This window comes from Vipera berus, assembly GCF_964194415.1.
Source record: "Vipera berus genome assembly, chromosome: 2".
Taxonomy (NCBI): Eukaryota; Metazoa; Chordata; class Lepidosauria; order Squamata; family Viperidae; genus Vipera; species Vipera berus.
The window spans coordinates 167,110,948-167,135,064 of record NC_138203.1 but is presented as its reverse complement, the minus strand read 5'-3'; the positions used below and the strand labels follow the sequence as shown (position 1 = coordinate 167,135,064).

Genomic DNA, 24,117 nt, shown 5'->3' with positions numbered 1-24,117 from the left:
AGAGGATTTTCCAATGTTTACTTGGGAAAGGATATTATTTGGTGATTGAGTACTTGATTTACCAATATAAAGTGTCAGAGCATGCACAATCTTATTGTGCTGAGGTAACCTAGGAGTAAATACAGTAAATAGTGGTTTGTATTAAATGGTGGTTTATATTACACTATCTACAATATACACTAGAAACAAAATACATACACATGGTAATACAGCAAACTCCAATATATAGCAATTACAGCAAGAAACGGATGAGAGAGAACAGAGTAGCAAAAGCCTTCCCTTTTATACTCAGGCTCTTAAAGAGATACAGACATCTGCTGAGTCATTCCTATCATTGCATCATCCATTTTACATTACATCAGCTGGTTAGCCTTTAAATCATTATCCTGACATAAAGCTCCAAATGGAAATGATGTCAAAGAAACAGTGGAAGATAACATTTATATGGAATTTTCTGTGGTGAGTTGTCCTGTGGCAAGTTGGCTGCATTGAAATGGCAATGTCGAATTGGCCATGGTGATATGGCTGTGGTGAAATGGGCACAGTGACTTGTCCCATTCCGGAATAAGGATTTTAGGCAAAAGTGTGACAGTAGCAACAGATGTCCCCAATACCTCTCTGTCCCCACTGTGCCCCTTGCAGCCAGCAAGCAGGCAGTATGAATGCTGTTCCTTGCCATCTTCCATGGGCCTCCTTGCTTCCCATGGCACTCACAGTGTTAACATTTGCAGACAGCAGCAATCAAGGAAGGCCACTGTGAAGGCTGACAGCCACAAACCCCACTTTCCTTTGTTCCCTGCCAGCCTATGTGTTGCTTTCCATACTGTAAGGCCTCTGCAGCTTTGGGCGGACATAGCTGGCATCCTCCTCAAGCATTTGCTCCGGCTCCAGAAATATGGGTAGTCTCAGTTTCATGCCGATTGTCCAAATGGATGAGGTTTCAGCGAGTTTGTTTAAAGCATGAAGGCTGCATTCCAAAAAGGGGATATTTCAGTCAAAATGTGCGTGATTGCCCTTTTGTTTTGAGGGAACACGACCAAGTTTTTGCCTTTCATGAAGTGGTGTTTTTTTTCTTCTTCCAGAGGCACCTGGTTTAAATTAAAGGTTTTTTTCCCCTAGCACCCGAGAATCTCCTGGCTGAGGTTTCCAATCCACATGAAAAGTTTCTGGCCTTCAGCCAAGAGGGTTAAATTTCCTTGACACATAAAGGGCTTGGAGGCGCTCTCTCTCTCTCCACCTTCCTATTCACAAAGAATGGCTTGAATCTCTTAGACTTCTGCCCCTACACACGCACACACACCCACACACCCACACACTTTTGTATATAATGAACTGGAATTTCCCGAAATAGACTAAAGCACGGGTGTCAAACTCACCACATCACGTGATGTGCCGTGACAAATCGCGACTTTTTTTGCATTGCCAGAGTTGGGGTGGGCACTGTCTCCATAAGATGCAACTGGCCCACGGGCTGGAAGTTTGACACCCCTGGACTAAAGGATTTGAGAAATAAACCACAATGGCCACATTTCTTTGGGTTAGGAAGTCAGCAGCAAAAGCCCATCATGCTGGTAGAACCAATTTTTTAGAGGGATGATGGGTTCTTATAAGATCCTCCTGATGTTCATCAGCAGCAGCAGCACTTAACTTTTCTTTAATTTAAGCTATAGAGTTCAAAGCAGTGCACACACGTGTAGGAGGCACAGCATCATGGTTGCAAGGATTCCTGAGATGGTGTTCCCAAACCCTGCAACCACAGTTGTGTTTCATGTGGCAGGAAAGAAGAATTGTAAAATACATGGGGATGCAGTAATTGTATTAGGTGTAAATTGTTTTAATTTAAACAAAATGTTGGTTTCGGTATAAATAAAATGTTTTGTCATTTTTTTAAAATGCCTGGCTTGTCTTCGAACTGATGGTTGTGACCCATGGCCACCCCAGAGTTGTGCATCTTTCCTTTAGGGAGGAAGATTAAGTCAAATCAGACTTGCTTACAACCACATGGACTGAGGTGTGGGTCCGGGTGTAAAGAAGTCTCTGCTCAAACTTATAATCCATTGTAGTATATAAGGTCTAGTAGTAGCTTAGCCAGCTCCATTATTGCAGCTCTCTAACATCTGGAAGCTTTCTCTAATTTGATGCTGTCCAGAAGTATTGAAGCCATAGCCAGCCTGGCAGAAATACAGCTGGGATTCTGGGACTTGCTGTCTCCACAACCTGGAGGCTACCAGGTTGGAGAAGGCTGATGTATGATATAAAAATCTGCGTTGGGTTTGCTCCTGGCTGCGGATTTGAGGAAGCCCTTGGCAGGCAATTCAATCTCTATTATTTTACTAGTTACAATGAACTTTGGATGGGATTTGCCAAGAAGGGGGAGTACATCAAGGTCAAGGAATAATCATAATTTAACTTTGAGATTATATAGATAATTATAGTCATGCAGGTTTCATCAATGGAATAGCAGAGAAGGTGGTCCAGCAGCAATGTTGGGAGCAGTGGTGAACTCTGATACCTGCTTGAGGATGCTTTTGGGGGGTCTCAAGCCTGCTCCTCAGAGTTTTGCTATAGGACTCAGTTAAACAAACATTTCCTGTTAGGTAAATGTGGATTTTGAACCCAGGACAGTCTTCTTAGTTGGCCAAGGGCTATTAGTGATCGCAGATAATCTGATCTTGCTTTTCCTACTCTTTCTAAGGACTCTGGATATTGCCATAAATCACAATATGGTAGAGTCCAAGTTTAAGACAATAATAATAATAATAATAATAATAATAATAATAATAATAATAATAATAAGAAGAAGAAGAAGAAGAAGAAGAAGAAGAAGAAGAAGAAGAAGAAGAAGAAGAAGAAGAAGAAGAAGAAGAAGAAGAAGAAGAAGAAGAAGAAGTTGGAAGGGACCTTGGAGGTTATCTAGTCCAACTCCCTGCTAAGGCAGGAAACCCTATACCATTTCAGACAAATGGCTGTCCAGTCTCTTCTTAAAAACTTCCAGTGTTGGAGCATTCACCACTTCTGGAGGCAGGTTGTTCCACTGGTTAGTTGTTCTAACTGTCAGGAAGTTTCTCCTTAGTTCTAGGTTGCTTCTCTCCTTGACTAGTTTCCATCCGTTGCTTCTTGTCCTGCTTTCAGGTGCTTTGGAGAATAGCTTGGCTCCCTCTTCTTTGTGGCAGCCTCTGAGATATTGGAACACTGCTATCATGTCACCCCTCACCCTTCTCTTCATTAAACTACACATACCCAATTCCAGCAACCGTTCCCTATATGTTTTGGCCTCCAGCCCCCTAATCATCTTGGTTGCTCTTCTCTGTACCCTTTCTAGAGTCTCAACATCTTTTTTACATCGTGGTGACCAAAACTGGATGCAGTATTCCAGGTGTGGCCTTACCAAGGCATTGTAAAGTGGTATTAGTACTTCACTTGATCTTGATTCTATCCTTCTGTTAATGCAGCCTAGCACTGTGTTGGCTTTTTTGGCAGCTGCAGCACACTTCTGGCTCATATTTAAGTGATTGTCCACTAGGACTCTGAGATCTCTCTCACAGTTACTACTATCGAGCAAGGTACCACCTATACTATACCTGTGAATTAGATTTTTCCTGCCTAAATGCAGAACCTTACTTTTTTCACAATTGAATTTCATTTTGTTAGATAGTGCCCAGTGTTCGAGTCTGTCCAGATCCTCCTGTATCTTAAGCCTATCTTCTGGAGTATTGGCTATTCCTGCCAGCTTGGTGTCATCTGCAAATTTGATGAGTTCCCCATCTATCCCCTCATCCAAATCGTTGATGAAGATGTTGAAGAGCACTGAGCCCAGAACAGAGCCCTGGGGCACCCTACTACACACTTCCTTTGATTCTTCTTTTATTAGTGTGTAAATTTATTCAAACTTAGTTAAATCCTTACATGCATAAAACGTGACTTTGACACCTGCATAATAACTGAAGTCCTTTTTACCTAAAGCTGATTGTCAAAGTGGAAGTATAAGAAAAAAATGAACCCAAATCCCTAAATACATCTTACATTTGTTTATGAGTTTGTAAGCAGGTAGTTTATTCTTAGTACTTTTGAAAAAGATGATCCTAATGTGATGAACTATCAGTCCCAAATTACAGAGTTGGCTGTTCTGCAAAGTGAAATCCAAATTATCAGATAGACACCAGATCAAGGACAGCTATATTCTTGTCTCCTCCTTTTTTTCAAGAGAGAGAGCTAACTCCACCTGTCTCATTTTAGAGCAGTGTTTTTCAAAGTTGTCAACTTTAAAATGTGTGGATTTCAAAAGCCTAGAATCCCCAGCCAGCTGGCTGAGGAATTCTGGGAGTTGAAGTCTGCACATCTTAAAGTCGCCAAGGTTGAGAAACACTAGCATAAATAATGATTTATTTCCTTTTTTTTTTTTTGAGAAAGAAAACACCACATCTTCATGTTTTGGTATTAGCTCTTTGAGGTAGTCAGACCACCAGCACAACTATGCATACTAACTCTATATTATATGGTTAGATTAACAGAATCTTGCAAGACTGCAAATATTTCTCTTGTACTCTCCAGAAAACTAGGGACAGGCCCTTCTGAAACACTTCCCACACTCCTTTCCCTACTGTGAACTCAGTTACCTTTGACATGATGATTGTCTACCCTGTATCTCTTCCTCCTCTCTCCCAAGGTCATTCTCACAAACCATTACAGTTGGCTAAGAGATGGTCAGAATATCCACCAACAAACAAAAGTGCATTTTAACATCCCTTTAAAAAGAAAAAAAATGTTTGCTTAGCAGGCCAAAAACACTGATCAGAATTTGGGAAAGAATCTACTTCTGCTGAGCCCAAACTAAATTAAACGGTAGTCATCAGAGATGATTCTTTATTTCAGGGCCAACTATTTGACACAAACAGAATGTGTGCAACAGAGCTATCAATTCAGTCTCACATTACCCCCAAGGGCTCAGTTATGACATCATGGTAACTATGAGAATCCTGTTTAACAATCCTGCATTATCCATGGGGGAACTCTGGGGAACGTAGAGCATCATTTTGTGCATCCAGATTCCTCTCTGCTATCTAGGCTGCATTGCCCCTTTTCTCACCAGCACGTTCTGAGAGTCGCGTGCAAAGAAGACAGCATGTAATTCTGAACATGTGTGAAGCTTGCTGAATTGAAACCTAGCCGAGGCTTCCCTCCTAGGCTTTTGCTTGGCCAATTTAGCACAGTCTAATAACATCTGCAGTGCTTTGTTCATGCCAGGCTTTGGGGGCCAGTTCAGATGTGTTGAAACTCCTTTTCCGAACATGTCTTTCAGAGGCCAGTCTGGAGAAGATCTTCCGTGAGCTGATCCTTGGTTTACACTGCAGAGGGATTTTAACTTGCAGTAGGAAAGAATATGCCACTTGTAGCCATAGTTGAAAAATTTCAATGAGCAGCCAGTTGGTTAGGATAGAGAGCATGGTGATGTCTAGATACACGAGCAACATTGGAAAATGAAGTCAGGAGGGAATTTGGAGCAAGGGAAAAAGGACTGAAGCTTTCAGAGTTGTCATTATATCTTATTGCTTAAGTGGCTTTTTCCAGAAGTTAGAGATTTTTTTTTCTTTGTTCTGCTTCAAATTGATTCTGTTTGGAACTGTTTCCCCTTTCTCCATATATATGTTTAAAGGACTAAAAGCAATTCTCCCTCCTCCATTATTAAAGCAAAGAAATGTAAGGATAATTAGTCTGGAGTTCACACTCATTCATTCTGCCTTTGTTTTATGCAACATTTTTTTTTATCTAAGCAGTTATATCACAGACAGGCAATGTATTTTTCAATACACTGGTAGATTTAGGCATGCTTATTTATTTTATTTTTATCTGTCCAATTTATACGGCCACCCATCTCACCCAAAGTCATTCTGGGTGGCATACAATAAAAACAGCAATTAAAGCATTCTGCAGAGCCAATTAAAGCAACAAATATAATATAGCAAAAATAAAATGCAGACATTTCCCTTAGTGCCATTTATCTCCCTCCCCTACCTAACTTTAATTTAAAAGAAAAAAAGAAACTCTTAGGAATGTGAGCTTGGAGGTGGTAGAGAAGATCCTGTAATGCCAGAGGGACAAATGGAGGTGGTTTCAGGGTGGTCCATATGGTTTTTGTGATGGGCTATGCCTCACTGTGGCAGATCATTTTTGGACCTGGTAGACATCCCCCAACATTCCAAATATTTATTCATTCATTAGATTTATCCCCATTTTTTCCTCTAGCAACTCAAGACAACGCAGATACCACTATCCCCTATCAGTATTTTTCCCCCATAATAAACCCCATGGGGGTTGTTGGTCTAAGAGAATGTGAGTGGCCCAAAGTCAATCTGTAAACTTCTATGACTGAAAGTAGGCCGAACTTCGTTCTCCCTGCTGCTAATCCAGCACTTTAACCACCCTGCTGGCTCTAATTCTAAAATGGTTGCTTGCCTCAGGCAGATATTATGGAAGGGCAGGCTGTCTGAAATTACATATATGATGAAATATTGATGGAGTATTTAACAGATTTGCTCTCAGAACTTGCTGCTTGGTGGGTCATAATGGTCGTGACTTTTGAAGCATGTGTGTGCCTGCAGAGAAGACATTTCTACTATGCTGATGTGCTTTAGATGGGGTTTTGAAAGGACCATGCCGAATCTTTGAGAGATAGGGCTACTTCAATACAGGAGCATGAGGAACATGCTGGGAGAAGCAGAGCCTCTTCAGATTGTTCGGAAATTTTAATGCTAATTAATCTTGTATAATATTGCCCTAAGCAATGCTATGCTAGTTACATAACAATAAGTAATAATTCTTCATGCTTTTGAGCACATGGGTAGTCTTTCTCTTTTAAAGGTCCCACTACTTTGGAATTTAACCAGAAATTCGGGATAACAGCCATGTCAGCATTTGTTGTAAACTGCCCTATTCCTTTTGGGACATCCAGCTAGCAAAGATTAACATTTTCAATATGAAATTAAATATTCTTTTTCCCTCTCCTCCTCCCCAAGATCATCAACTTTCATTGAAGTTTCATTGCTGAGGAATATATGTCCCTTTTTCATTCATTACCTTATATAGCTTTACTTTCTACAGAGAGAGCTGAAAGTTATTGGAAAAAATGTAATGTCTGTCTCTCTCTCTCTCTCTCTCTCTCTCTCTCTCTCTCTCTCTCTCTCTCTCTCTCTCTCATTATCTATCTATTGTTTTGAAACAAGAATGTTCAATGGGGTAGTAAATTGCTTTAACAATGGCCTCTAGCACAGGGGTCCCCAATGCCCGGTACATGGACCTGTACTGAGCCGCAGCATGCCAGCAACTGGTCTGCACAAACAAGCAAAGTCCCATCTGCGGGATGCAGGCAGCACACAAAACCATGCACTCTCCAGTCCATGGAACAAAAAATCTACACGGAACCGGTCCCTGGTGCCCAAAAGGTTGGGGACCTCTGCTCTAGCAGCACTGGACTAGCTTAGGTTTAGGGCAGCCTGACTATTATGATGTTCTGTTTATCCTTATTGAGGCCATCTGGTTCCTTCTACACAAATCTCCTAGACAAGGCCTTACCTTTACATTTTGCCCAGCTACATTTTGAGGAACTTCATGTTTTACTCTGATTATATGATGCAAGTATTAACACTCTGCCCCAAAGTATTTTTCTACCATGTGTCCCTCTGCTTAACAATTGGGCTTATTGAAGTTGAAAAGGAACATTAGCATGTTATCACATCTTTCTAAAACAGCAGCTCTGCCTAGAACAGGGCTGGATATAGAAATGAGGTGTTTTAATGACTCATGTAATTATAGGTCATTATTTCATTGGGCATTCTTGAAAAGTAATATTGAAAATGTCATTGAAGTTTAACCAGGGATTTGGCAGCATACTTTGTCATCGAAAGAGTAATATAACTGAAGCATTTCAAAACGTAAGAAGCTGAGATATTTAGGACAAATATGCTTGTCATAGGATACCCAGAATTAAGGAAAGAAAGGTTCATCTTAATTTTGATAGAGTTGTGATACATTCTGATGAAATGCCTGTCTGCAGTGTTAAACATTGGGAGGCAACATTTTGATGAATCCCAATAATGTCATAAACTTATCAGGTGTAGCCTTTCAAAAAAACCAACCCCATGTGGTACAAATATCTGCACTTTCTATGGGCTTTGGACTTTTTCATTTTGTGACAAATTCCATGTATTTATTTTTATACCATTTCTTATGGGAAAGAATCTCACCATGGTTTGCAAGTCCAATGAAAAACAATTAAAAGCAGTCCTTTTAAAAGATGGCTATTAAGGGGAGTTAATACCCAGGGAAAGTTCAGTCTAAACTTTAAAATAACTTTAAAGACTTTAAAATAACACTTACAGGACATTAGTGATGGGCCCTGGAGAGGAAATGAGATGGGCAGGATAGGTATGAGATCTTTGAGACTAAAAGATGGAACAGGACATTTCCTAAAGGATATTGGTGTTGGGAGGCTAATATACTTGGAATAATTTTAATTTGTTTAGGGTTTTGTAGAACAATATTTAAATGAATCATTGTGTAGCAGAGGTATTCCTGCCCAGGAATGAATTTAGTTAACATACAGTATCAGTCAAAGCTGATAATTGTGTCAGCCCTGTAAGGCAAGCCATACTAAGAACAGACATTATGTAGATATAAAACTCCTTTTCTTAGGATAACTATAGTAATAGAGTCTTGCAAGTATCAGTGTACTTCCCCTTATCCCTCTTTTATTGCCATGTGAATTGGAGGTGGGAGGCCAATCTGCCTGAGTGATTTTCATAAAACACATTCATGATCTGTGTTCATAGACTTTGCTTGTTGGAAGCTTGCAAGAAGTTACAAGTTTCAATCACATGAGGTCCTTGTGAGCCTCACTTAATGTTGGCAACAAAGACCTCTGAGATTGCCATCAGTAAGTTATGCAGTTGTTTGATGTCATGCTTTAAGACCACACTGCTTAGTGGTCATAATCTAATTGCTGTCATAACCCGAGGACTTTTTGCACTGATTAAAGTTCTTTCTAAATTCCATAATACACCCAGCAGATTTTAAACAGCATTGTAGAGAAGACGGTGCATTGAGTTGTGCAAAATTGCCAGGGAACTAACCTAATGCTATTCTCTAGAGTCTACTTTACAGATAAGAGTGGAATCATATAATGATGTTTCCAATACCAAATTAAGTTCAAAACCAGTTCAAAGGAAGCCACGACCAACAGTATTAAAAGTTGCTGAGAGTTCAAGTAAGGGTTCCAAACTCACATCTCTTCTGGCCTTATGAAGGTAATCCACCATGGTGATCAAGGCTTATCCAGTAATAGGACTGGAATGTACATAAGAGCGTGTTTAGCTAATTTCTTTCTTACTGTTAGATCAGGGTATTTTTTTTTTGGATTTGTTTTTAATCAATTTTTTTTGTTGCTTTGGCAATTGAGATTTATTTATTTTATTGATTTACTTATTTTAGATAATTTATATAGCCACCTACTCGCTCACAGCAACTATAGGCGGCTTACAGATAATAAAAGCACAATGTAGAAACAATAAAAATAATAAAAAATAATGCTAAACCCCCACCCCTCCTTAACAACAACACAAATGGTTGACTCAAATCAACCATTTAATGGGCTCCATCTCACTCTGGGTTCCCCAGGCCCGATGGCAAAACCATGCCTTTATGGCCTTGCAAAAGAGCATCAGAGTAAGGACCAGTCTATTTTCTGGAGGGATGATGTTTCAGAGGGAGGGAGCCTCTATAGCGAAGGCCCTTCTTCTGGGTCCCAGAAGATATACCTCTTTAAGGGATGGGACCCACAACATCCCTTGCCTCCCCACTCTCGTGGGTCAGGTAGATGTTATCAGCAAGAGATGGTCCCTCAGATAACCTGGTCCCATGCCATGAAGGGTTTTAAAGGTGACAACTAGCAACTAGTACCTGGAAGCAAGTCAATAACCAATGCAGCAGGAGAGATGACACATGTGCACACTGAAGTCTGCACAGATGGTCAATACATTGATTACCGGTAAATATATTTTAAAACAATGGCTATAAGTCGCATAAGTGCATTCATTTTTCTGATGTGGAACTCTGTTTTTCAGTACAAACTAATGAGTTTGAGCCAGCCAACTGTCTGATGAGATGTGCAACAACTGAGATAGAGAAAAAAAGTGAATAAACAAGCAAACTTGAAAGCTGTATATACTTTTCTGTATGTGCAACCATTGTAACTCAGTTTCCCAGATGATTTTGAGCCCAAATGTAATTGAAGCATACCAATCTGTTCGCTTTATCCATTCTGATTCTTAATATGGAGCTATTGTGACAAGTGATTTTGTGGTGTCTGCTCATTTATCTGTGAATTATCAGTCAGCAATCCACATGACTCTCGACCTTAATGCTAGTTAATATTAGAAGCATCAGTAAAACTCTGGTTAATACTGGATGCTTCAGGAAAAGGAGCAATTGTGCAAAGATTGATTTCCCTTGATTTCTGCCTTTCAATCCCACCCTGTGCTTCTAACGTCTAAGGATGTGTGCCTGAATAACAGTAGAGTCATGGTTTCATTTTATCTCATGGCTATTGTTCACTAGAACACTGAGGTGAAGCAGTAGGAGATTATGGAATTTCATTTGTCTTTGGAGATGTATATAATTAGTTTTAAAATATACAGTGTCCAAAACAAAATGTTCTAATATGAAACCTTAAGTTGGTTTATAGAGGATTGTTCAATGCAACGTTGATTCCGAGTATATATAAAGGTTGTTTATAGAGGAACTAAATTGGAAAATCTGAAGCTCATCTTAATTCTGGAAGGGCACATCACAGCCTAGCATAGGTGCGGAAGATTCTCCTGGATTCAGGATTGAGCTGGAAAACAGTCTTGTCTGAGCCCCTGGACAGGCTCTGCCAGTCAGTATAGAAACCATTGAGCTGGACAGGCTGGATATAAAACAGATACTGATAAGCTATCTGTACTTGGAACTAAACCTCTTGGGTTTGGTAAATCTTATTCACAATTCAGTGCATTTGACTGTGCTCTCTAGAAGCACTAGGTTGTAGCAAAGACCTTTCTAGACAGGGTGGCCAAAACATACACCAGAAAGTAAATATATATTTTTCTTCCTAGCATTAGAAATTAAATTGCTGAGAGCCTGCTGCCCAAAGGAATGTATCTCATTTCTAATCCATACATAAAGCTCCAGCCTTATGTTCATAATGGTTTAAACTGGTCTTTTCCAAGCATCCCCCCCCCACCACCACAACAATAGAAAAGGAGGTCTGTGGGCCTGCATCCAACCCCCTTTGTAGGAATAAATCAGGGCTAGGCTTAGATTCTAATCCAATTTTTTCCCCATTTGATCGCTTTCACCCTACCAGGGCATACATGATACTTCAGCTTCAGGGAGCCATCTTGTGGCTAATTCACACAAAACAAGTCCATGTATACCCAGTAATAGCCTCTTCCATTTTCATCAATGTAGAGTAACTACACTGTCTTGGGCGGCAGGATGGGGTTGGGGGGCACAACACCATGGTCACGGGAATTCCAGCTAGCAGAGAGGTGAAATATTTGTCAAAGGGCCATTAGTCCTTTTCACTTTTGTCACCTTGATCCATCTCATTCTGAAAAATGCATGTAAAAAAAAAAGTTAATAGCTATTTGAATAATCAAGAAGGGGGATTGCAAGTAGAGTTTTTCAAACGTTCCCTGATGCCACTGTCTTTTCAAATCCTTTCAGTCTCATTATAGAAGGGGCGGGGAAACATGACCCTTTTTTGACTTGTGGACTTCAGCTCCCAGAATTCCTGAGCCAGTCATGAAAGGGCCATGGTTTCCTCATCCCTACCTTATAGAGATGTGTTCCCCCTCTTTTTTTTGGGGGGGGGAGGAGGACAGCTTTCCCAATTGCCAGAGGCAACTGCAGGAAGATTTGGGGGTTACAGGATTACAGAATAGCGGCAACTTTTTCACCAGTGTAGGTATCAAGCCCTCTTCTGGATTCTCATCTTTCTTCCTTCTCCTTAAGGCAGTCATTATTCACATGCCCTGAGTAGCTTGCAGTCAGCACAAAGTGAACTGTTCTAATTTGCCTTTGTGTGCCACTTTTTAGTAATGCTTTAACAGTTTTCTTGGCAAGATTTTGAAAGTGGTTGCCATTGCCTCCTTTCCGGGATTGAGAGGGAGGGAATGACCCAAGGTCACCCAGTTGGCTTTGTGCCTAAGAGGGAAATAGAACTCAGCACTTTCCAGGTTTCTAGCTTGATGCCTTAATCATTGCACCAAGCTGGCTCTTCCAAAATCTTGCCAAAAGAGTGTGTTGTGGGGGGACGGGACCTGCAGATATTAGTCCAGGCAGCCCCTAGGAGTCGATGCTAACTCAAAGGCACATCAACCTCATCTTCTTCGTCTCAGCCTTTACATCTTCTTTTGGAGTCTCTGAGAAAGGAGTCTGTGGCTCATGGGTTGCTTTTACTTGTTGAAAACTTCCTGCATTTGCCATTCTGGCTTCTATTAGAAGCAGGATGGAGGGGTGGAGGGAAGAGTGGTTCCCTTCCCTCCCTCAAAGATTATGTGCTATAGTAAGCAAAGTCTCAGAAGGAGTATGGTAGCAGTTTTTCTGACTAACACATTTTATTAAAAAGTTTCAGCTTTCGTGAGCTGCAGCTCACTTCGTCAGATGCTTGGAGTGGCTAGGCCAGGGGTAGGCAACCTTGGCTCTTTTATGACTTGTGGACTTCAACTCCCAGAATTCCTGAGCCAGCCATGCTGAGGGGAAGGGAGAGGTTTCCATGCTGAGCTATGTTGGCTCAGGAATTCTGGGAGATGAAGTCCACAAGTTATAAAAGAGCCAAGGTTGCCTACCCTTGGGCTAGGCTGATGCAGGCTTTAAATTGGGATGGGGGGGGCAGAGGGAAGGCAGAGGACAAGGGACTTGTGGAGAAACTGGTTGTATGCAAAACAAAACAATTGCAAATATAAATACCTTATTCACGAACAACTGCAATTTGATAAAATCCATTGGGTTTGAGGAGACCTTCAGAGACAGTCTGTAAACATTTGATGTGTGAGCTCCATAAGCTCTTTCTCAATTATGATAATGATGATGACAATAATAATAATAATAATAATAATAATAATAATAATAATAATAATAATAATAATAATAATAATAATAATAATAATACCCTTCATCCATGCAGTGACATTGACAGACTCTTATCTACCAAGGCAAATAGGTGGATGTGGAATGCTGCAAGTACATCAGATGGTTGAAGAAGAAAAAATGGCTTTGGAAGAATATCTGAAGGACAACGATGAAGATGCACTGAAATTAGTATATCAGGAAGGCTTGCTGAGTACTGGAGAGACCAAACTGGCCTACAGGAAAGACCAAATGAAGAACAGAATAGAGGCATGGGAAGACAAAGCACTACATGGCCAGTACATTAAAAAAATAGCTGGGAAAGCAGATAATAACAAGACCAGGAAATGGCTAAGAGCAGGAAAGTTGAAGAAAGAGACTGAGGGACTAATTCTGGCTGCAGAAGACCAAGCCTTAAGGACAAATGCATACAAAGTCAAAATTGAGAATACGGCAACAGACATTAAGTGCTGCCTATGCAAAGAAGCTAAAGAAACAGTGGACCACCTGGTAAGCTGCTGCAAGAAGATCACACAGACTGACTACAAGCAGCGGCATACAAAGTAGCAACAATGGTGCATTGGAAGATCTGCAAAAAATATCATTTGCCTGTAAGCAAGAACTGGTGGGATCACAAGAGAAAATCATAGAAAATGATAAAGTTAAACTGCTCTGGGTCTTCAGAATTCAAACAGACAAGCATCTGCAACATAACACCCTGGACTTAACAATTGTCAATAAGAAAGACAAAGAAGTCTGGATAGTGGACGTGGCAGTGCCTGGAGACAGCAGAATAGACGAGAAAGAACTGGAGAAGATAACAAAATACAAAGGCCTACAAATAGAAATAGAAAGACTGTGGCAAAGGCAAGCAAGGGTAGTACCAATAGTAATAGGTGCCTTGGGTGCAATCCCAAAACAACTGGAGCACCACTTGAACACCATTGGTATTGACAAATTCGCTATTAGTCAATTGCAAAAGGCGGCCTTACTAGGAACTGCTTCCATCCTGCGACAATATCTATAGTACCATCAAACATCCACATCTGCCTATCCCTGGTCCTTGGTAAGGACTCGATAGGTTGACAAAAATGCCAAATCCAGTCTGAACATCTGGCTGACTGTGCAATGATCAATAATAAAGTTGGAAGAGCCCTTGGAGGTCATCTACTCCAACCCCCTGCTCAGGCAGGAAACCCTATACCATTTCAGACAAATGGCTGTCCAGTCTCTTCTTAAAAACTTCCAGTGTTGGAGCATTTACCGCTTCTGGAGGCAGGTTGTTCCACTGGTTAATTGTTCTAACTGTCAGGAAGTTTCTCCTTAGTTCTAGGTTGCTTCTCTCCTTGATTAGTTTCCATCTGTTGCTTCTTGTCCTACCTTCAGGCGCTTTGGAAAATAGCTTGACTCCCTCTTCTTTATGGCAGCCTCTGAGATATTGGAACACTGCTATCATGTGACCTCTCGTCCTTCTCTTAATTAAACTAGACATGCCCAATTCCAGCAACTGTTCCTTATATGTTTTAGCCTCCATCCCCCTAATCTGATAGTGATGTACTTGAAGCAGTCTTACAAGCAACAAGAGTAAAATGATGCTAACACTGCTAAGCTTGTAAGCCGCCCTGAGTCTTCGGAGAAGGGCGGGATATAAATGGAATTAAAATAAAAAAATAAATAAACACAGGAATCTGCTCTCTGACCACCTGAATGTTTAGTTTGCCCCCAGATTTACACCAACAATGCTATCCCAGGCCCCAACAGCTTCACACTCAAGATGAGAGCCACCTTGACATGCTATTCCTTCAATAAAATATGTGTCATATTCTATCGGTAATTTTCCTTCTACCAAGGACAAATAGGTCAAATTTTGTGTAAAAGAATGAACAGCTTGACGTAAGGACTCAAAACAGGCAGCATCTCAACTTTGCAAGACACTCAGTTGCAGATCCCAAAGTGGCAAAATACCTCGAGGGTATATGTAATCTCTGTCGTGTGTAAATTACACCTGCATAACCCCCCAGTCTTCCTGCCCTTCCATTTCTCCTATCCCAATTTAAATTCATTTAGCCACTCCACTGCACTTGATGAAATAAGCTGTACTGACCAAAAGATATGCCTTTTAATAACATTTGTTATTTAGAAAAGGTGCTACTAAACTCTCGTGATTTGGGGCTATGATAGACTAACATGGTTCTCCTCCTTTGATATTATAATATAATGTTTGCCATGTCATGAATTTTCTTTTATCATTCCATATTATATTGCTGTTCCTCATCAAGCACTGTTATGTGCTTGGTGATATAATACATATTAATGGGCCATAGATGAGCCCATTGATGAGCTTACTGTGTTGTTACAGAAAAGGAGGAATATAGGAGGCTGCATTATTTCAAGTTATGCTATTGAATTTGTCTAATTCAGCACTGACTTGCAGCAGCTCTTCAGGAGCCCTTATCAACTCTACTTGGAGAAACTGGAGATTAAACCTGAAACTTTTGCAGATAATTTTGCCCTAGGCTTTGGTAGCTTTAATCTAGTAGCTCTGCCCTAGTTGTACTGTATTCGTAGCTGTACTCTTTAATAGCACATACATTGTTGGCTGAATTTTTAAAGCAGGATTTGGGAACAGTCTATGTAAGAAAAATACAGCTTCAGTGTTTCAGATATTAGAAGGCTGCAGTTTCCATCAACTTGTTAGCTGGCTCTGTTAGCTGGAAGTGTTGGGAGACCATCAGACCGTCTCAGGGCAGTCCCTGGTGATGAGGTCCATTTCTCATTGCTATGATTCAGAACTGCTATTAAATTTAATTGCACAGCTCTATCTTTAAATAACTTTTAAAATGTGCTTCCCAAATAGCAGGAGCTGTGCTTGAGCAAAGGAGACATGGTAAATTACATAGCATTTTTGAATACCGTACATTTCAATGATGTGACATGGAGATTATGTTATGAAAGCAGATAAAGTTGTGACATCTTCCAGAACTGTGAGGTGAAAGTGTTTAGCTGCTCCTCAAGGCTGCACCATAAATTATTTTTTCACTTCTGTAGCAGTAAGAAAAAATAAACACCATCATATCTAAAATACTGTGCAAGTGCGCCTGTGATTTTTAAGTTATTTCATAAACCATTTTCCTTACTGGAGCACTAGGAAAAAAATACTAGCAATTACATCGGTACAGCTTTTTCAACTAAAATGTAATCATAGCTTATCCTAGTTATTATAGAACCCTGAATGCTTGTTGCCAATGTAGGCAGGCAGGTGGCTGCTGAATTCAAAGAGGAGAAAGGAAGGAATAGTCTCCCTAAGTATCTTCTTTCTTTGAGTTCGGATTCTCTTCATGGTGCTGCAGAAGTTCTTGGTTCTCAGTTCTTAGCTTTCCAAGAGACTTGAAAAAGAATAATGGAACCTGGAAAATGATTGAAGTGCTAGATTGTTACTGTGAAGATCCAGGTGTAAGTCCACACTCAGCCATGAAATTCATGTTTTTAGATGAATTTTTGACAAAATTTGGAAAGACCTCCCTGTGGAATACCTGGAACTCTCAGAGCAATTGCAAAATGTAAATTATATTGTTGCTATTTTATTCTGTATTATCAGAACACTTGGAGCTTTATAGCTTTAGTACAGCCTTTTAAGACAGAGAGTGGGCCCTATAATCACAGGAGTGAGAGGAGGGGAGGAAAGAATGGAGGCAAATGAAGCCTATGGGCTGTAGAGTGAACTATTAGATACATGCTTTGAGGGACCATGAAAATGGATTTGAGGAAGGTTTAGGTCAGGGGTAGGCAACCTTGGCTCTTTTATGACTCGTGGACTTCAACTCCCATGCTGGCTCAGGAATTCTGGGAGTTGAAGTCCACGAGTCATAAAAGAGCCAAGGTTGCCTACCCCTGGTTTAGGTCAACTCGCCACAGCCAACTTGCCACAGCCAACTTGCCACAAATCCCAGTGGGACAACTCGCTACAGCCAATTTGCTGTGGGACAATTCAAAGCTTTATTAATAATTGCATTTAGTTACTTTTATTATTGGTGACCACTTTTTCATCAAAATTATTGTAACTCTTGTATTCCTGAATTTACTTTTTTATAATTGGCCATGGTTCTGTTGAAATTTAATTTTACTGTTGTATTTTTTGAATTGTTCTGTGACATGTTCTCCCGTGGCAAATTGGCTGTAGTGTGGTGACTGCAGCAACTTGGCTATGGCGAGTTGGCCCCAGTGAGTTGGCATGGCAAGTTGTCCCATTCCATTTGAGGAAAGGAAGAGAAAGAGCATCTCCTACACATCCAGGAGGGGTATTTCCTGGAACCAGGGGGGGAAAAATGAAAGGAGTGTTGAGTTGAGCAGAGATTTTTGTTTTGTGGAAAGAAAGGAATTAAAAAAAAAAAGAAAAGAAGAAGCAATAAGCACAAACAAAAAGCTAAAAGTTGGGAAACTGTGAATCACTTTGTAGAGAAGACAGAACACCAGATGGAGAAGGGAATGAGAAGCCAGGAAAAGGATCTGAAGCAAAGAAAGAAACTAAATGGTTTGGACAGTGGAATTTTGAATAGCAGTGCAGATGAACACAAACTGAGTAATGAGAGAATTCCCCCAAATTATTGCTTTAAGAGGAGTCTGCAGACTGACAGCAAATTGCAGTTATGTAAACATGGTGCTATGCAGTGGTGGGATTCAAATATGTGAACAACCAGTTCTCTGTGTGGATGCTGCTTCCGGAAGTCCATTCTGGGCCCGGGCAACAAAAAATTAGCTACCGGTTCTGCCGAAGCGGTGCGAACTGGCTGAATCCCACCACTGGTTCCATGGGATAATTCATATTTCTACGAATTTGCCTTGCTCCAAGATAGGCCAAAAATGGAGACTTGGTTATGTAGATCCTATACTTGGATCACTTTTGAATAGGTCCCATATGTTGAAAACAAAATCCAAATTTGAAAGCTTTAGTTAGTTTATATTGTTTTTATGCTATGTGGACAAATTGCTAAGCACATTGATTTGTGCTTAGATTGTAAGCCGCCCTGAGTCTTTGGAGAAGGGCGGGATATAAATGGGATTAAAAAAAAAATTCTCCATTCTGAAAAGTACAATAAACTTTGGGAAACTTCACTTATTGCCTAAAATATAACCAAAATAAAGATGAGAGAACACTTTACAAAATAGCTTTGATTCACAAACTTAAATCTGGTGTACAAATGACTCATTAATAAATTCCTCTAGGAATATTCTTTGATAGGGAGAAATCCAATAGTGGGTTTTTGTTTTCGTTTTTAAAAAATCACCATGTATGTATATTTGGTTTAGATGCTTCATCTGGTTTTTTTCCTGCAGAATTCTGAAATGTTTATTCTACTTATGACATATACATATAACATATTTGTATATATACTTATTTTGCAGCATGCTGGAATACTCTCTGGACTTGCAGAATGTCAGTTTCTCAGCTGTTCGGACAGTCAGGGTACTCCGGCCTTTGAGAGCCATTAATAGAGTTCCCAGTAAGTTGAATTTCTTTTCTCCCTTCTCCCCCTCCCTTTGTTAATAGTTCATCATTTCTGATAATGAGGAATCAAAAGAATAAATTGGAGCTATGACATATTTTCCAAAATTGCACTGAACATGCTCCCCTTTCTGTCTCTTCAGCACCTCAATGATCGGGGTATTTGCCAGACCATTATGAATGAACAGTCCAGTTTGTTCCCTTTTGATGAATTGTCTTTCCATTTGACAGAAATCCCTCAGCAAATGAGGGATTTATTTATTGATCGGATTTATGCACTCCCCATCTCATTATCTAAATGACTCTGAGTGGTTTGTGTTACTATGATCAAACATGCAAAGAAGTGTTCATATTTTGTTTCCAAAAATGTTTGCCTTTCTCATGTTTTGCTTCTCTTTCTGAAGTGTTTTTCAGTTAATGTCTCATGTGAATCAATTATGCAGCTTGTTTAATTCTTACCATTCATTCCCTTGATTTGGAGACATTAGTGGTTTGTGATGGAAAAGGATGGATAAGTTATTAGACACAACGTTGGTATGGGGACATGTGTGGATATACGGTAGTTATGGAAGGCTGCTTTCTTCCACTAGCACTAAGTCACTTGCAGAGGATGATAAACAAATCCTCTTCCTTGAGTTGCCAGATGCTCCTTGATTTAAGGCAGTAAGTCTGTCTATGGAGATTCTCAATCATCCAGGTCATGGTGGTCCAAAAGGTGCTTTTTCACAAGGCAATTGGACTTTCTTTTTTTTCTTTGAGGACATTTCACTTCTCACCCAAGAAGCTTCTTCAGCTCTGACTGGATCCTTCCATTCCCCATCATCCAGTCAGAGCTGAAGAAGTTTCTTGGATGAGAAGCAAATCATTTTCAAAGAAAAACAAGGAAGTCCTGTTGCCTTTAGGACAATACGTCCATCCAATATCACAGATTGTTGGGCATTAGATTCTATCCATTTCAGAACCAGTTATTTTTCTGGAGTACTTGGTTTTTTTATCTTCAGCTATGTTATGTATGCAGGCATCTGCATAGCAACAGCCATCAGGGGGCGTTGACCTGGACAGTTTCGGCGGGAAACCTAGGGCCAACCCCATTGGCTGTTAGCTTACCTGGCCAGGTATATAAGGAGACCAGGTAGCCCTCATTCCTCAGTTCACTTCCCCTTCCAATAAAGAGCTGAACTCACACACCGGCTGGCGTCTCTCTTGCGTCGGACCCACTACACAATAGTGGCGACGAGGATGGGATTGCTGCTGACCAAGAGCTGAAGTCACTGGGGAAACGCTCCGCGAGCTGAAGGGAAAGGCATTTTTCCTTCTTCCCCCCACGACCGCCAGCCGAGCCGGCAACGCCAAGCGCCACATCCACGACCAACTGCCGCCATGGCTAGAGCCGGACAACCCCGCGAATTCGAAACCCGCCGCCCCGAAACCTGGACCCATTACCTGGCTCACGTTGAACTGTACATGCGGTTCAATCAGATATCGGAGGACGGTGCAAAGGCGGCCGCCCTGCTCTGCCTTGGGGGACCAGCGCTGCTGGAAGTCGCCGCGAACCTGTTCCCCCAGGAGGCCATCAACACCGTCGCGTACCGAGACCTCGTGGCCAGGCTCAATGCACATTTCAGGCCCCGGCGCTCCAAGGTGGCCGCACGGTCACAATTCGAGAAAAGGGACCAGCGCCCCGACGAGACCGGCGCCGACTTCCTCGCCGCCCTACGGGAAGCTGCCGTCGCTTGCAGGTTCACAAATTTGGAGGAGCGACTACGGGACCGGCTGATTTGCGGCCTACGCGACAGGCGGTTGCAGGAGCGCCTGTTCGAAAGAGAGGAGGTCTCTCTCCAGGAAGCCGAGGACGCCATCCTAGCCCACGAAGCGGCCTGCGGGGCCGTCCAAGCCTGCCAGGGAACCCGGCCCGGCAACCAGGCAACCAGCGTCCACCGGCAAGGGGCCACAGAGGAGGACGACCTGAGCATCGACCTCCTCCAGCCGAAGTCGACCCCCGACCAGCGAGCCAGATGCCCAGACAGGCCCAGGCCTCCCAGCAACACTGCCGTTCCCCAGAGGTGCGCAGGGTGTGGTGGGAACCACATGCGCAGCCTCTGCAAGTTCCGGTCCGCCACGTGCCGGGCCTGCAAGAAAACAGGCCACATAGCCGCCGTCTGCCGTAGCCGCCGCCCCTGAGAGGAGATCCACGAGCTGCAGCCGGAGGAACCGCCGTTCGAAGGTACTGGGGCCCCCACCAAAACAAAAATTGGCTATGTCGAGAGCCGGCTGGCCATTAACCACACGGGTAGCCGCCGGCTGCTCAAACCCAAAATTAGATTAACAATCCGTTTGCAAGGTGTCCCTTGCAGCATGGAGCTTGACTCCGGATCAGCGGTCTCGATTATTTCAGACGAGACCCTTAACCACATAATTAGCCGGAGCAAGCAACGGATTAAATTCCGGCCTACTAAATTAACCCTGACCGATTTTCAGAATTCGCCGGTCAAGGTGAAGGGGGAGGCCACCATTTCAGTGGGGTTTAAGGGTCGCGAAGGGCACCTGGACGTTGTAGTGGTAGAGGGCCGCAGAGCCAGCCTGGTCGGGCTGGACTGGTTTGAGGCCCTGGGAATCTCAGTATCCGGGATCCATCGGATCCAGGGGGACGCCGTTGAGGCCGTTTGCCGGGAGTTCGCCGATGTCTTCGACGGGTCATTAGGCAAGTACACCGGGGCCCCCATATCGTTCAAGCTTAACTCGAACGTCTCCCCCGTTAGGGTCCGGCCGCGGCGAGTCCCGTTTGCGCTCAAACACAAAATCGAGTGCGAACTAGACAAGTTGGTGGCCCAGGGAATCTTAGAGCCTGTAGATGGAGGGGAGTGGGAAACCCCCATCGTGACCCCCCTCAAATCCAACGGGGAAATAAGGATCTGCGCCGACTATAAGTGCTCGGTGAACCGTGCCCTAAACCCGCACGCTTACCCGGTTCCCGCGGTCAGCCACGTTCTCGCTTCCCTCCAAGGTGGCGCCATTTTTGCAAGGCTCGATCTTGCACAGGCGTACCAGCAACTCACGGTCACTAGGGAAACAGCTGACATCCAAACCATAGTAACCCATAGGGGGGCGTTCCGGGTGAACAGGCTGCAGTTTGGAGTCAGCGTTGCTCCCGGCATTTTCCAGGAGGTTATGGAAAAGACACTCAAGGGCATTCCAGGAGTCTGCCCCTATTTTGATGACATCCTGATTGCAGGAGCATCAGCAGAGGAACTGGCAGGGAGGCTTAGGGAAGTGCTGGCAAGGCTGCGCACAGCTGGCCTCAAACTCAAAAAGGAAAAATGCAGCATAGGCGTTCCTTCCACAGAATTTTTGGGGTTCAGAGTAGACGCCAGGGGAATCCACCCCACAGAATCCAAGGTGAGGGCCATCAAACTAGCACCCACACCCAAGAACAAAGCAGAGCTTCAGGCATTCCTGGGTCTGCTGAATTTCTACCATACATTCCTCCCACACAAGGCAGCCATCGCTGAACCGCTCCACAGGCTGCTAGACAAACAGGCAACATGGGCCTGGACGGCCACCCATGATCAGAGCTTCAAGGCCCTGAAGGCATTGCTGTCGGACAAGTCCACAGTAACCCATTTCATCGAGTCCAAGCCCATTTGTATCGCCTGCGATGCATCCCCTTATGGTGTGGGCGCTGTCCTAAGCCACCTTGAGCCCAACGGGGCACAAGTCCCCATAGCATACTATTCTAGGACACTGTCTGGAGCAGAAAGAAACTACGCCCAAATAGACAAAGAAGCCCTGGCAATCGTGGCAGGAATCAAGAAATTCCATGATTACTTATATGGCAGGGAGTTCACTGTCTTCACGGACCACAAACCACTCCTGGGCCTGTTCACCACAGACAGGCAAACCCCCCAGATTCTGTCCCCCAGGATGCTCCGGTGGTCCATCTTCCTTGCAGCATACAATTGCAAGCTGGTACACAAGCCAGGGAAGGAGATGGGCCACGCAGACGGTCTAAGTAGGCTCCCCTTAGACACACACGACCCAGACCCAGCACCAGCCACACAGATCCTAGCCCTGCAGGAACTACCCGAGTGCCCAGTTCTTGCCAAGGACATTGCCAGCCACACAGCCACAGACAACATCATGGGCAGGGTGCACTCATGGGTTTGCACAGGGTGGCAGGACAAATCCCCGGGACCAGAGTTTCAGGCCTATTTCATTAGACGCGATGAAATCTCCACACACAAAGGGTGCCTCCTTTGGGGTAGCAGGGTCATCATTCCACCCGCACTACGCGCCAGGGTATTGGACTCCTTACACGAAGGGCACCCGGGGGTGGTCAGGATGAAGGCACTGGCTAGGAGCTACCTCTGGTGACCCGGGTTGGACAAGGAGGTTGAGGATCGGGTCAAGGCCTGTTATACGTGCCAGAGATCCAGGCCAGAAGTGCCACATGCACCAGTACACCGGTGGGAGGCCACACACACGCCATGGTCCCGCATTCACATTGACTATGCGGGGCCATTCCAGGGTCAACTATTTTTAGTAGTGGTGGACAGTCACTCCAAGTGGTTAGAGGTAGTCCCTGTCCCCAACATGACCTCAGGGAGGACAATCCAGGTGCTCCGAGCTCTCTTTGCCACACACGGCCTCCCCGACGTAATTGTGTCTGATAATGGGCCTCAGTTTACTGCTGCTGATTTCCAGGTGTTCTTGAAGGCGAACTGGATTAGGCACGCCACCTCCGCGCCTTTCCATCCATCTACCAACGGGCAGGCCGAACGGATGGTAAGGACGACCAAAGACGCACTCCGGCGCATCATCAGCGGGGACTGGCACCACAGACTGGCCAAATTTTTACTAGCCCAACACACAACACCATGCGTGGCTACCGGCAAGAGCCCAGCAGAACTGCGATGGGGACGGCGCCTCATCACCAAGCTGGACCGCCTACACCCAGACCGGGTAGCAGCCGAAACCGGTAGGGCAACATCACCATCATCACCATCATCACCATCACCACCAGCATCACTACCATCACCATTGCCATCATCACCCACACACAGGGTCCTCAACCTGGGGGACCTGGTCTGGGCAAGGAACTATGGGGCTGGACATCCTTGGGTTCCGGGGACAGTGGTCGGGAAAACAGGACCCCTTTCGTACATTGTAGGGGTGGAGGGGGACAGCCGCATAAGGCGACACATCGATCAGCTCAGAGGAAGAGTCCCTGAGCACGTCACACACGCCCCTGAGCGCGTCACACACGCCCCTGAACTCAACGCACACGATCAACAGGAGGACCACACTCCAGGAGGGGTCAACCCAGCTGAGGACGTCACAGGGCAGGGACCAGAGGAGGAGGACTTCCTGATGCCGGCTCCTTGCAGCCCTGCACAAAGGCCTCAGGAACCCACGGTCCAAGCCCAGGGGCCAAGCACACCCAGACGATCCACCCG

General features: G+C 43.5%; 1 protein-coding gene across 1 annotated transcript in view; it reads left to right on the top strand.

Moving 5' to 3' along the window:
- CACNA1G (calcium voltage-gated channel subunit alpha1 G) overlaps positions 1 to 24,117 on the top strand; it is a gene marked incomplete at its 5' end in the record, with an annotated part of 457,316 nt that overhangs the window by 195,846 nt on the left and 237,353 nt on the right. The window contains one exon of the mRNA XM_081320681.1: positions 18,565 to 18,662. Coding sequence (XP_081176807.1) covers positions 18,565 to 18,662 — 98 coding nt within the window. The remainder of the gene's footprint in view (positions 1 to 18,564; positions 18,663 to 24,117) is intronic.